Source organism: Ochotona curzoniae, unplaced genomic scaffold (genome assembly GCF_017591425.1).
Source record: "Ochotona curzoniae isolate NIBS_2020 unplaced genomic scaffold, NIBS_Ocur_1.0 contig_4501, whole genome shotgun sequence".
In the NCBI taxonomy this organism is placed as follows: Eukaryota; Metazoa; Chordata; class Mammalia; order Lagomorpha; family Ochotonidae; genus Ochotona; species Ochotona curzoniae.
Genome location: NW_024466307.1, coordinates 630,946 through 644,003, shown reverse-complemented (window position 1 = coordinate 644,003; position 13,058 = coordinate 630,946). Strand labels below are relative to the sequence as shown.

Sequence of the window (13,058 nt, the reverse complement as noted above, 5' to 3'; positions counted from 1 at the left end):
CCACCCACAGACGTGCTGCAGGTGGCCGTCATGTTCACATCCCTGTTGCTAGGTGGCAGGAGCCGCAGATCTCTCAGCTTCGAGAATGTGGACGGCATAGCCACACCGCCTGCCTTTACTGCCCAGTGACCCAGGGCGTCACCAAGGGGCCAGACCAGCCCCACTCTCCTCCTTACAAGGCCTTCCTCCCCCACCACAGGCCTGTTTCCATGACACACCAGCAATTCCTTCCCTGCACTGCCCTCATGGCACAGGCCCTGTCACTCCGGCCATGAGGCTCTGCACAGGTCCAGGAACGTCCTCTCATGTGTCCCCCTCCGCTGCACTTGACTTTGATGGAAGGATTCCCTATTGAGGGTGTGACAGCCTGACAGCAACTTAGGATTCTGCTGGCCAGAGGAAGTCACACTAGGTACAGACCTGAGGTCAGCCTACCCTGAGGCTCCCATCTTGGTGGTCTCATCCCCGCCACCCCGCTGCCTCGACATACCTGACCTCTTCCTCCAGTGCTGTCTGGAAGAGCTTCAGCAGCAGGTACTCCTCCCGCTGGTTGGAGGCATAGTTGTACAGCGTGAAGACCACGGTGTCCATGAACCGCGTGGACTTGTTTTGCGGCATCTGGAAGATCAGCTTGGCCAGGTATGAGGGGTTGGTCTGTGGGGAAAGCCAAGCACACAAAACACAGGTCAGGGAATGACCCCTTGGACAGTAGCGTCTCATTTACATATCACTAGCTGGCCAAAAGTGAGATGTCCAGAGGTGCCAGCTGAGACCACTGTCACCGTGCCTCAGGGTGCCACCAAAGCAAGCCATGCCATGGGCGCTTCCTAACACAGCCATTTCACAGATGTGCCCCTTGATATGATCATATCTGAATGTCTTTGCCACAGACCTGTCACAGGACACGGTCATCTTAATATTGTGTCACAAATGTGTCATAGGTATGTCTGAGTGTCACATCACACATATCACAGGACACGGTCACATTTGTCTTGTCAGACATGTCAGATGTGTCATAGGACATGGCCATATCTTAATATTGTCACATGTGTCACAAGTCATAGGAGTGGTTGAGTGTCACAGACATCTCCCACACCATGCCTAGGCTAACATGCTTTCCCCTGGAGACCTGGAGTCACAGGTCTACATCACTACTGAGACGCAGAAGAGGGTGGACCCAGGGATCTCCAAAGACACAAGGGATTCAGTGCACAGAAGGTGCCAGAAACAGAGGGAACGGCAGGGAGAGAACACAGCAGCCATGGCACTCTGCAAGGAGGTAAGTGGGGAGGGAGAAGTCAGGGGGGCTGGTGGGGGATCAGTGGCACCCAGGTGACCAGGATGGACATGGAACTGCTAAGACTGATGACGTCTCCCCACCCCAGAAGGATCTGGGATGAGGGGAGGGCAGAGGGGCCACTGAGGCTGGGCTGCAGAGGGGCTCCCAGCATGACAATTGCACTGCATCTCCTGCATGTGAAACCCAGGGCTCCTTGTACCCCACGCACTCGGCCAGTTTGGCTGTAAACCTAGGGCTCACTGCACCCCACGCACTCGGCCAGTTTGGCTGTAAACCCAGGGCTCACTGCACCCCACGCACTCGGCCAGTTTGGCTGTAAACCCAGGGCTCACTTCACTGCATCCACTCAGGGAGTTTGACTGCAAACTTTTCAAAGAAATCCCCACACCAGGCTGATGTGACATGCCGCTGTTCAGGTCAGTGGTGGCTACCTGGACCTTGGCACCTCCTTGTCACAGCTCCGGGGGGACCATTCCCACCACAGCTCTATAGTAGGGATTATTTCTCACTGCCTCCTGGATTCCTGGTGGAGAACCATGCCTCCCTCCAGCAACCTGTGGGACTCTGAACGCTGGCTCTGGGCACAGCACCCTGAGGCAAAGCCTGGAGCAGCACACCTGCCATGCAGGGAAGGAGTCCTGTTCGGGAGGAATCCAGGGGACCAGAAACCCAGGCGGTTCACAGCTCTGTTGTTTTCCCACGGATCTTGAGAAATGAGGCAAAGGAAGACAGAACAGAGGGAGGAATGTGTGGTTTCAAGCCCCTTCCCTTGACACGGCCCAGGGGTCAGGCATGGGCTGTGGTTTGAGCCCATCCCCTGGACACAGCCCAGTGGTCAAGCATGGGTTATGGTTCTGAGCCCATTCTCTGGACATGGCCCAGTGGTCAGGTGCGGGCTGTGGTTTTGAGCCTGTCCCCTGGACACGGCCCAGTGGTTAGGTGTGGGCTGTGGTTCTGAGTTCATTCTCTGGACATGGCCCAGTGGTCAGGTGTGGGCTGTGGTTCCGAGTCCCTTCCCTGGACACAGCCCAGTGGTCAGGCATGGATTGTGGTTCCGGGTCCCTTCCCTGGATATGGTCTAGTGATTAGGCGTGGGCTGTGCTTCCGAGTCCCTTCCCTGGACACAGCCCAGTGGGCAAGCTGCGCTGTGGTTTTGAGCCTGTTCCCTTTCCTGGACACTGCCCAGTGGGCAGGCGTGGGCTGTGGTTTCGAGTCCATTCCCTGGACATGGCCCAGTAGTCAGGTGTGGGCTGTGGTTCCGAGTCCGTTCCCTGGACATGGTCCAGTGGGCAGGCCGCACTGTGGTTTTGAGCCTGTCCCCTTGACATGGCCCAGTGGTCAGGTGTGGGCTGTGGTTCCGAGTCCGTTCCCTGGACATGGCCCAGTGGGCAGGCTGCACTGTGGTTTTGAGCCTGTCCCCTTGACATGGCCCAGTGGTCAGGTGCGGGCTGTGGTTTTGAGCCTGTCCCCTTGACATGGCCCAGTGGTCAGGCGTGGGCCATGGTTCTAACCTATTCCTTGGACACAGCCCAGTGGTCAGGTGCGGGCTGCAGGCTGCTCAGGCAACAGGAATTTGGGTGTTTCTAGGCAGGTCCCTGGTTTTCCTGCTTTTCACTTGCACATCAGGGATCATGGTGCCTGGCTGAGGGCAGTGATGACTGGAGTCTGACTCCTTTGTGCCGGATGAGTAGGGAATGAAACCTGAAGGAACTCCACAGCCCGTCAATTCATGAGCATAAACACAGTTGGCATGGGGCTGGCGTTGCACAGCTGGTAAAGCTGCTGCCTGCGGTGCCAGCATCCCATATGGGCATTGGTTTGAGTCCTGGCTGCTCTGCTTCCAATCAAGCTCCCTGCTAATGCTTCTGAGAAGGCAGCAGAGGATGCCTCAGCTCCTTAGAGCCCTGCCACCCATAAGGGATACCGAGATGAGGCTTCTGACTCCTGGCTGTTGTAGTCAGTGGGGAGTGAAGCAGTAGAACGAAGATCCCTGTCTCCCTGTCTTGCCCTCTCTCTGTAACTTTTAAACAAACACATCTTAAAAGAAAAAGTCTGTGTCCATGTCGTGGCTGACAGCCAATCTGAATCAGGCAGGAAAACACCCTCTGCTTGCTGGGAAGTACCCTTTTCCTGGACGTCCCCAGGAACTGCCTGCCTCCTGGCCATGCTCCCCCATGTCCCTTGAGCGGCAGCCATGCCTGTCTGAGGAGCTGGGTCCCGAGTCTCCTACTTCTGGCCCCACAACACTGCCACTGTCACTCGGTAGGTGTATGCCCTGTGTCCTGTACTGTCCTCCAACCAGCACCAAGGCACCTGCAGGCTGCACAGGAGCCCTAAGGCCATGGGCCACTCTTGCTGGGTTCCCATCCCCTGCAGCACGGGTGTGAGCAGCATGTAGTGCACCAGTCCCATCACCCCAGCATGGCTCTGAAGCCAAACTCTGGGCATTGCCTAGCTGCACCCACGTCTCACTCTGCAGCCTGGGGATACCTTGGGTGCTCACATGCTCTAGGCCTGGGATGCAGTAGGAAATCAGATTAGCCTGGCTGCACGTAGTGCACAGCAGGTATGCAGGACACATGGGCTCTTGTGGCCGCATGTGCCCTGGCTGGGGAAGGCTGGCGGCCCTCACCTGCAGGAGGTAGAACAGCTGTTGATAGGCTTCCAGGATTTTCCTTCTCTCCTTACTCAGGCTCTTAATGCCATGATTGTCCAGGCTGTTGGAGAGCTCCATCTCGCCTCCTTTCTTCTTATTCAGCTTCGTTCTGTGGGAAATGACATCCTGCAAGAAGAATTTAGGAGATGGGAGGAAGCTGCCACCTGTTACTACTCACCCCTTCCCTCCCTTTATGAGGAAGCCAAGAAAGTTAGAGAGAAGGCTTGGGGAGAGTCTGGCTTTTCTAAGATGAGCTTCTCCAACCCTCAAATGTGACCTGGACAGCAGGTCACCCACTGGGGGGAGAGGGAGATGAACATGCTGGGACAACTGGACAGCCAGGTTCCACACCACAGCGATACACCAAGAGCTAAGCCATGAAGGAGGGCGAGGAAGTCAGGCCCGCATCCTTGTGACCCCCAGATGAGTCTGTGGTTTCTCAGCTGTGACTCCAAAAGCAAAAATGACAAAGAAAAGGTAGCTACACTGGGATCCACGGGAATCAGATCCACTGATCAGCTGGTAGCAGGAGAAACTACCTACAAATCTTACATTTCACTCCCAGGGACCCACCAAGGCCATGCACCCAGGGAGGTGTATGCCAGGGACATGTGTGGGCACAGGAGGTGTTGTGCACGAGCTGTGTCCTCTCTGCCCCAGGCCCTGCCTAGCAGACACCATGGTCTGTCCCCCAGCTCTGCACCCTCTGACTCCAGCTCCCAGCTCAGGGTGACAAAGTTTCCTGTGGCCACTCCCCAGCTCTGCGGCAAGCTGGTGTCCCTCTCCCCAGGTCACCTCGATGCCCTGCAGGGAGCAGGGACATGAAGTGCTTGGTTCGGAGATATGTCAACACTGAGAAAAGAAGTGCAGCTGCCACCAGACGGGGCGTGGGGACATGTGGGCAGGTGGCTGCAGGGCTCCCTCGTCCACAAGCACCTCCCAGACAGTCCAAGAGCCAGCTTAGTGCAACATTCCTCCTTGGACCCCAGGGCCACAGACACCAGCTTCTACACAGGGGGAAGAGGTGTACTCCCCTCCCACACACCTGTGACAAAGTCCTCTCACTGCATGAACCTTTCTATGCACTTCCCACAGGGCAGGACCTCAGCAGGCTCTAGACACGCCAGACGGCCAAGCCTGGCATACAGAGAAGGGTAGCTCTCAGCTCACACAAACACACATGCTGTGGATAAGGAGCACACACACACATACACACTCTGAGGGCAGGGAGTTCACACACACACACTGAGGGCAGGGAGCACACACGCTGAGGACAGGGAGCACACTGCACTGAGGGCAGGGAGTTCACACACACAAACACACATACACACTGCACACTCAGGCTCATGGCTTCAGAGAGCACTGATACTTAGCCTGCTCGAGAGATCCACATAGCTCACCCTTCTGGCTATGGCCTCAGGCTCCCCATTTAACATGCCACGAGGCAGACATTTCTGCAGAAGCTGCCAACTGCTGACAGGGGCTCCTGCAGCGCACAGCCAGCTTTGTGACCAGTCAGCTTTTCCTCCTCACCTCCTCATTTGTGAATGGGCTAACATCCCCATCTCTGTAGACAGAACACAGGACTGTCAAGTACCTGCCTCAATTTTTAATGCAGGTAACGAGGTTCCTGGACATGGGGCCATGTCGGGGTTCCAGGCTGAGGATGTGAGCAGACACAAACTGGCCTGTTAAGTGGGCAGGGGCTGGGCTCATGGCCCCATTGGCACTGGCATCTCGTATGGATGCCAGTTTAAGTCTTGTCCCAGTTCCTGTCCAGCTTCCTGCTAAATGGGCCTAGAAATGAAGTAAGAGACAGCCCAAGTCCGTGGTCTCCTGTCACTTCCATGGAAGACCAGGGTGGAGTTCCTGGTTCCCGCCTGAGCCAGCCTTGGTTGTTGTAGCCATCTGGGGAGTGAACCAAAGGATGGAAAGATCTTTCCCTGTCTTGGCACCTTTCAAATAAATATTTTTTTGAAAATCCTTTGCTTTATTGAAAGCCCTGTTACCCTCCCCAAATAGCGACAGCAGCCAGGGCTGGGCCAGGAGCTCCGTCTGGGTCTCCCAAGTGGGTTGCAGGGACCCAAGCACCTGGCCGTCACCTGCTGCCTCCTAGGGCCAAGGTCGGGGATCTGGATGGGAAGTGGAGCAGCTGAAACCCAAACCCGCCCCATCTTCCATGGGATGCTGGCATCCTGAGCAATGGGTTAGGCTGCATGAGGCAGCAGCTCCTCCACAGGAGCTTGGCTGTCACATCTTCAAGCTTGTGCGTGTTTGCAGGTTCCCATGCTGTCACTCTCCTGTCTCAGGGCTGTCAAGGCCTGGCTCTCTGGCTGAGGCCCCCAGGACAGCAGGTCTGAGGTTCTCTGTCACCCAGGAGCGTGAAATGAGCCCAAGGGACAAAGTGTGTCACAAAATGGAGGCTGTGGATGTGCCAGCCCAAGAGGCACTGGCCAAGGCAGGGGAGGGGTCAGGCCCCCCAAGGACCCCTGGGGGGCTCACATGGCTGCAGCCCACCCCACTGACCTCCAGTGTGATCCTGTTCTTCACCAGGAGCCCAATCTTGATGTCCATCAGGTTGAGGTCCTTCTCCAGCTGCTGGTTGGCCCTAATCTTGGTCACCACCTCTTCTCGCAGCCGTGCCACCTCCAGCTCCTCCTGGAAGTCCAGGTCACTCTGGTCTAGCAGGTGGACAAACTTGCTGATGACCTTCAACGGTGGGTTCTCTGAGCCCACTGTGGGGAGGAAGGGTGTGCATGAGAGAGGATAGCCCGGCAAAGAGGGAAATCAGATCTGTCCGCAAAGGCCCCTGGAACATGGCCAGGGACACAGCCAGGAATGCTGACACGATTGGCCGGCCTGGTCCATGCCCATGGCAGACACACACACCACACTGAGGCGGCCAAGCGGTTCCACTCCCACCATCTGCCACTTACTCAGGGGTCCCATGCAGGCCCCAACTCATGCGTGTGAGCCCTGCTAAGGGAGGCCTGAGCCTCACTGAGACCTGGGGTGGGCCAGGGAGATGCTGTGGCCTCAGGGGGAGGGGCAGAAGGCAGTTTTTCCCAGCCCCAAAGGCCTCAGAGAGGAGCCAGGCCTCCCACTGTGGGGCGAGAAAGGGTCAGAGGGCAGGACCCCAGGGGCCAGCTAGGAGCCGGGGAGATGGCAAGGGTTCCCAGAGCGTTCAGGAACCTCAGCCTAGCCCTCAGCCTGAACTCTGACCAGAGAGGTGCCCAGAACCATGTAGAGGGCCCAAGGTCTCGCTGACTCCGCAAGTTTTCCCTGGTACCTGCCATGCCAGCCCTCTGGCTCCTCCCAACATGGCTCCCAACATGCTCAGTGAGACTAACTCTGGGTAAATGCCACAAGTGGCACAGCAGTGACATCACAGCTGCTCAGCTTCCAATCCAGCCCCTGCTAGTGCACACCATGGGAGGTATCAAATGGCCCAAGCCCTTGGGTCCCTGCCCCCACCTGAGAGAGTGTGAGTTCCTGGTTCCCGGCCTTGGCACGGCCGAACCCTGGCTGTTGTGGGCACTGGCCAGTGACTCAGTGGCTATGAGATCTCTGCATCTCTCCACCTCTCAAGTAACTTGAAAACAGAGAAAGTTTAAAAACCATGAAGAGAGACTAAAGGGGATCTTCAGGGATGAGGGCTCAGATCCAACAACACAAGGGCTGGGGAGACCCAGCTAGGCCAACCCCCAACTGCTGGCTCTGTCCTAGATGCCCTTCTAGGTGCCACCCCAGACACAGGAATGGGGGGCCTGAAATGACTCAGGATCCAAATCCTGCACAAGCCCCATGCCAGCATCCTCGTTGACCAACCACTTCCAAGGGTCCTTGCTGGGAACCAAGGGGGCTGCAGCGTCTACTCCAGGGCAGAGACAAGGAAGGGGTTTACTCTCATGGTTCGCACTAACTCAACATCTTCTAGAGAGTATGTGTGTGTGTGTGGGCAGGGAGGGGGTGGCACAGGCTGCTGACGGCCCTGACAATCTTGGGTGAGGCCATAGACTCCAACCTCCCACTGACTTGCAAAGAGGAAGCAGTGTCCCCTCCCAGGATGTCTCTCAGTGGTCACTGGAGCAGAGCCCAGGGGGCAACTGCGGAAAGCTAGGCCTCAACTTACCCAGTGTTTTGTAGTCGCCCCGGGCGCGACTGGCTCTCAACAGCGACTGTATCTTCACAATCTCGGGTGTCTGTAAGAGATGGGGACAGGCTGTGTAACCTTGAGCATGACCTGCGCTGAGGACTGCCCTTGGTCACTTGTTGCAGGAGGGCCTAGGGGCTACTCACAGTTCAGACAGGCCACGGGGGACTGCGTGGACCCAAAGGGAAAGGGCTGGGCACAGAACTTGGCTCAGGCCATCTGCGCTCACGCTCTGGGGAAAGCCTGCCAACTGCCAGTAAGACAGGCAGCACATGACATTATGTTGTACTGGAAAGCACTCAGATTTTTCAAAAAGCTTCCACTCTGAGCACAAGTGCTGATCAGACGTGAACACCAAATGTCACTGTGTGGGGCAGTGGATTAAGCCGCGGCTCCTACCACCAGTGACTCACACTGTATACTGGAGTGCTGGCACCTGTTCTGGCTATGCTACTCTCAATCCAGCTCCCCAATGAAGCATGGGGGACGCAGCAAGTGAGAGGCCAAGTGCCTGGCAGAGCTGGATAGAGCTGCAGACTGCTGGCCTTGGCCAGCCTACTTGGGAAGGGAGTCAACACTGGGCAGGATCTTTGCGTCTCCTTCTATATCCCCAACTTTTCAAATACACCAACTGATCTTGTGTAAAACACTGCAGGGCCACCGCTTGGCGCTCGCTGGCGTGCATGTAGCTTACATGATCTCTGAAGTGGCTCAGCCGTGACAGGTACCGCTTCCTTGCCGCCACCATGCGGAACCAGGACTGGATCTGAAAGAGGGACAGAGTGAGCCAGGCCATCAGCGGTGGCCGCCACCAGGTCTCATGACCAAAGGGGAGCAGATGAGGGACAATGAATGCAGCACCACTGGTGGGGAGGGGGAACAGCAAGAAGTGCCTGCTTTCCAGGGACCGCAGGACCCCGCAGGACCTTCCTGTGCCCAGAGCTGTACAGGAAGGAGTCTGGGGGACTCCTTGTTCTACAGCCCGGTTCTGCGTGGTATTCAGGTTGCCCACACATTACAAGCCAACACGGTGGGAGGAACAGAAAGGAAAACAGGGTCCCTCCACCACAGGAATGAATTCAGGTGCTGTGGGCCAGCTACAAGGAACATCTCCACAGGGTGCCCATGATCAGACACGGGATTAAGCTGCCCATGTGACCTGCAGGTCCTCCCGTCCAGCCTCACTGCAGGTCTTACACACACACACACACACACTCAGCCTCACTGCAGGTCTCACACACACACAGAGCTGCACTGCAGGTGACCCCCCACCCCACTCCCCCTCACAGCCTCACTGCAGGTCACCCCACACATACACAGAACCTCACTGCAGGTCACCTCACACACACAGCCTCATTGCAGGTTACGTCACACACACTCCCATACACAGCTTCATGTCGGTCTCTCCTTCACTTACACAGTGCTTCACTTTAGGACATCCCCCCTCCTCAGCCCCGACATTAGCACAAGGAAGGCCAGTGGTGCCCAGCTGGATGGCCATGGTGGTTACCTTCACAATTTCAGAAACGCTTGCAGCGAACGTCTTCCGCTTCTGCTGGTACGCCTGGCGCTGCTTCTGTCCCTTCCAGAAGGCCTGGGCAGGAGAGGGGCCACAGGGTCACTGAGAGCATTGGTGCCCCCACAGAGGGCCAGACTCTGCCTCCCTGTACACTGAGTGTCTCTGATGGACACTCAGTGAGGAGTTACAGGCAGGATACTGTTAGCTTGGCCTCCTGGATACCTGCTTTGGGGAATGCTTAGCAAAACCAGGACTGGATCTGAGCCCTGTCTAGGCCTAGCAGAGAGCAGGCAGTGCTTCGTCCCCCAGGGCCCCCAGCAACCTGGAAGTTGAAGTTCAAAGCCAGGGGCTCCAGAGGCTGGTATCCCTGGCCTTGGGACGCAGGGGTCAGAGTGAGCACTGTGACAACATCCATTTATTTCCTCACAGATCCCAGGAGCAAGTCCTCAGGGAGAAGGACCCCCTGAGGGTCCCCAATTCCCTCCATGTCACTCAGGTATCCTGGCCCTAGCTGCCTGCTAAGCCCAACATCGCGTTTCCTCTCCTGTTGACACGTGCCAACCCACCTCATTTCATTATTTCAGACAGGATGCATGCCCTGGACCCAGGAGTGGGCAGGATGGAGCCACAGTCCTCATGGCGCAGGCTCTGGGCTCCCAGCCCTTGCGACACCACAAGCACCTGCTCTAGGCCCCCCAGACAGCACGAGTGCCTGTTCCTGGCCCCTGAAACATGACGCGTGTCTGTTTACGGCCAGGACGTATGGAGCCATACACTGGGGTCTACTGCCCTGCGTCTCGCTGCCCCCAGGGGAGGCACCCCCCTACTCAGTGCTGTCCCGTCCCGAGACCCTGGGGAGCAAGCAAGTGGGAGATGCAGTGTGTTAGGAATGGACAGTCACAAGGATGAAAGTTTCAGAAGCCACGGCACTTCTGTGGGGTGTTCTAAATCTGGGGAGCCATGGGCAGTCAACAGTGACGCAGGGAAATGGTCCTCACCCGTGTGTCCAGCAGGGGACAGGCAGCGTGGACTGGAAGAGGAGGGTGAGAAACAACACGGAGGCTCAGCAAGACTGACCTCCCCGGCCTCCCAGTTCTCAGCGCCCTGTCCTGGGAAACACAGGCCCACACGACCCATGTACTTAGGTCATCACACACATGTGCACGCATAGGGTGCTGTCCAAGGGGACACACTGAGCACAATCACACCATGATGACATTCCAACCAGCCTGCTCACACAAGGATGTCAACATCCAGGCCTGTAGCCACGCTGGGGACAATGCCACACAGCCAGGCCCGCTGACACCAGGGACGACATCTCTAAGTTGTACACAGCCAGGATAATTCCACAGTTGCAACCTCCCTGTTTGGCCTTCCTGAGCACCAGCCACTGTGACCACAGCGCCCCCTGCTGAACAATGCTGAAAGTTCATTCGGTTTCACAGGACCAACTTTGTTTCTGGGGTTCGATCCCTGGGGTGCAGGCACGGCTCCCCCAGGGCCCTCTCCCTCACTGGCCACACATGCTGACAGGTGCACGGGATCCTCTGCTCCACCCTCACGTCCATCTTCTCACTTCTGTAATGCTGTTGCTGTCACAGCCCCTCTCAGTGCCTGAAACCTCGGTGCTCTAGCGAGCAGGTTACTCCGAGGACAGTGCTCACGTCCGGCCCTGCTGGGCTGTTGTCTGGCCACAGGGCAGCTCCCTGGAGTCTTCATTTGCCGAGCGGGTGCTGACGCGGCTCTATGTGAGCCCTCTGTGTGGGCCCTGCCTGGAGGTGGGGCATGCCTCCTGGTGAACGTGCTCACACGTCGTCCCTGCACTGCCCCTCCTTCTCTGGGATGAGGGGGACGCACCCATAAACATGGGGCTCTGCTCACCCCGTTCCTTCCATTCAGCTTGCTCTTCAAATCTCGGGGTTTTCTGGGTCTTATTTACTCATGGCTCCTGTGCGTCTAGCGGCCTGGCCTGCCCACTGACCAATTCACACCCATTGCTGTTTCAAGTTTTGCCCCTGTTTGATGTTTAAAGGTTGCCATATGGTCCTCCTTGCATGGCCCACTTCTCTTCCCAGACTTTGTGTTTCAAATGGGTCCACAATGACTCCTTGTCATGTTTCTGCAAGGCCACTTGCAGCACCACTGCAGATGACTTTGGAGCCTGTTTCTCTTTCAGTGTCCACCGGTGCTTTTACTGAAATCATGATTCTCTTGCTGTAGGTTAGAGGGTGTTATAATTGACACGTTGGAAACATTAAAGAGATTGAAACTGGAACAGCATGGGCATCCTGGGACGCTCTGCCCTCTCCCCACAGCACAAGCGAGGCAGGGGAATGCTGCCTCTTGACCAGCACGCCGGGCTGATGTCTGGTTCCTCCCTGGGGGCCTTGGACTGAGGAAGGAGGGCCCCTCACCATGGCCAGCTGGAATAACTCCTTATGTGAGCTCTCCATGGCCTGCAACAGGCACTTGAGGATAGAGACACACCTTCTAACTCACCACCAAGTTGCCTCTGGCACACCAGGGCAGGCACAGGGGAGGTGGCCCCTGAGGCTGGCTGGGTTGCACTCTAGTCCTGCACACCACTGGTGGTTCCTACCCCAGCCTCAGGGTTCCCCCAGACCAAGTCCCTCCCTTCTAAGTGGCCTCAAGCCACTAAGTATAGGGGAGCTTCCTGCTGTGGTCTGTCACCTTCCCCACCTGCTCTCCTCCAGGGCCTTTCTGTGCCCAGCAGCCCAACACGGGGTGGCCCATCCTTGGTGCCTACATCGCCACCTCCTCCACCACCTTCTGCAGTTCCACAGAGGAGGTTCTAACAGCCCTTGCTGGGTTGTTTATGCCCACCATGACGGTTCGCCCTGGCACTGCTTGGTCCTTGTGGACACATAATTCTGTCTCACAGTCTGTCTCAGCCTCCTTGGCTGCCAGCTGCCCCTTCATTTCACTCCCATCTGACATCTCCCTCCTCAGGAGCTCATGGCAAGTCCAGCAGACTCTGCCTCCCGGAGGGACATCCTTAGTGTCCACAGCAGGCTGTCCTCCTCTCTCTGCGTCCACGTCAAGTTCTCACCCTCAGTGACAAGCAGACACCTCTGGCTCACTCATTCTTAAGGCCATCAGGGCTCTGCCACCTATATGGACACCCGGCTGCGTAGCTTCCCCACATCGCTCACTGCGAACCTTGAGGGCTGGGGTTGTTCACACACCCTCCGCTCCTCCCATCATTCCCAATGCAGCAGCCGGAGGCTAAGGCTGGGTTCTGGCATCTGGGGACCCCTCCTGGAAGGCTCCTCAGGCTCCATGGCCCGCACTGCCAAGCCTGCAGTGGACTCCAGCGGTCTCACTCATGGTCACTTGGAATATAGTATGGGCCACCGTACATTCAGGGCTGTACTCACTCCCCGCGTGTGCTGTTTAGCATGACTGTCAG

The 13,058-nt window shown here is 57.1% G+C and overlaps 1 protein-coding gene across 1 annotated transcript in view; it reads right to left on the bottom strand.

The window, feature by feature from the left end:
• Window positions 1-13,058, bottom strand: part of IQGAP2 (IQ motif containing GTPase activating protein 2) — a 103,362-nt gene that overhangs the window by 22,671 nt on the left and 67,633 nt on the right. Inside the window, exons 18-23 of the mRNA XM_040985938.1 lie at window positions 9,620-9,703; window positions 8,804-8,875; window positions 8,089-8,158; window positions 6,483-6,691; window positions 3,933-4,082; window positions 491-654 (exon numbers count right to left, since the gene is read on the bottom strand). Coding sequence (XP_040841872.1) covers window positions 491-654; window positions 3,933-4,082; window positions 6,483-6,691; window positions 8,089-8,158; window positions 8,804-8,875; window positions 9,620-9,703 — 749 coding nt within the window. The remainder of the gene's footprint in view (window positions 1-490; window positions 655-3,932; window positions 4,083-6,482; window positions 6,692-8,088; window positions 8,159-8,803; window positions 8,876-9,619; window positions 9,704-13,058) is intronic.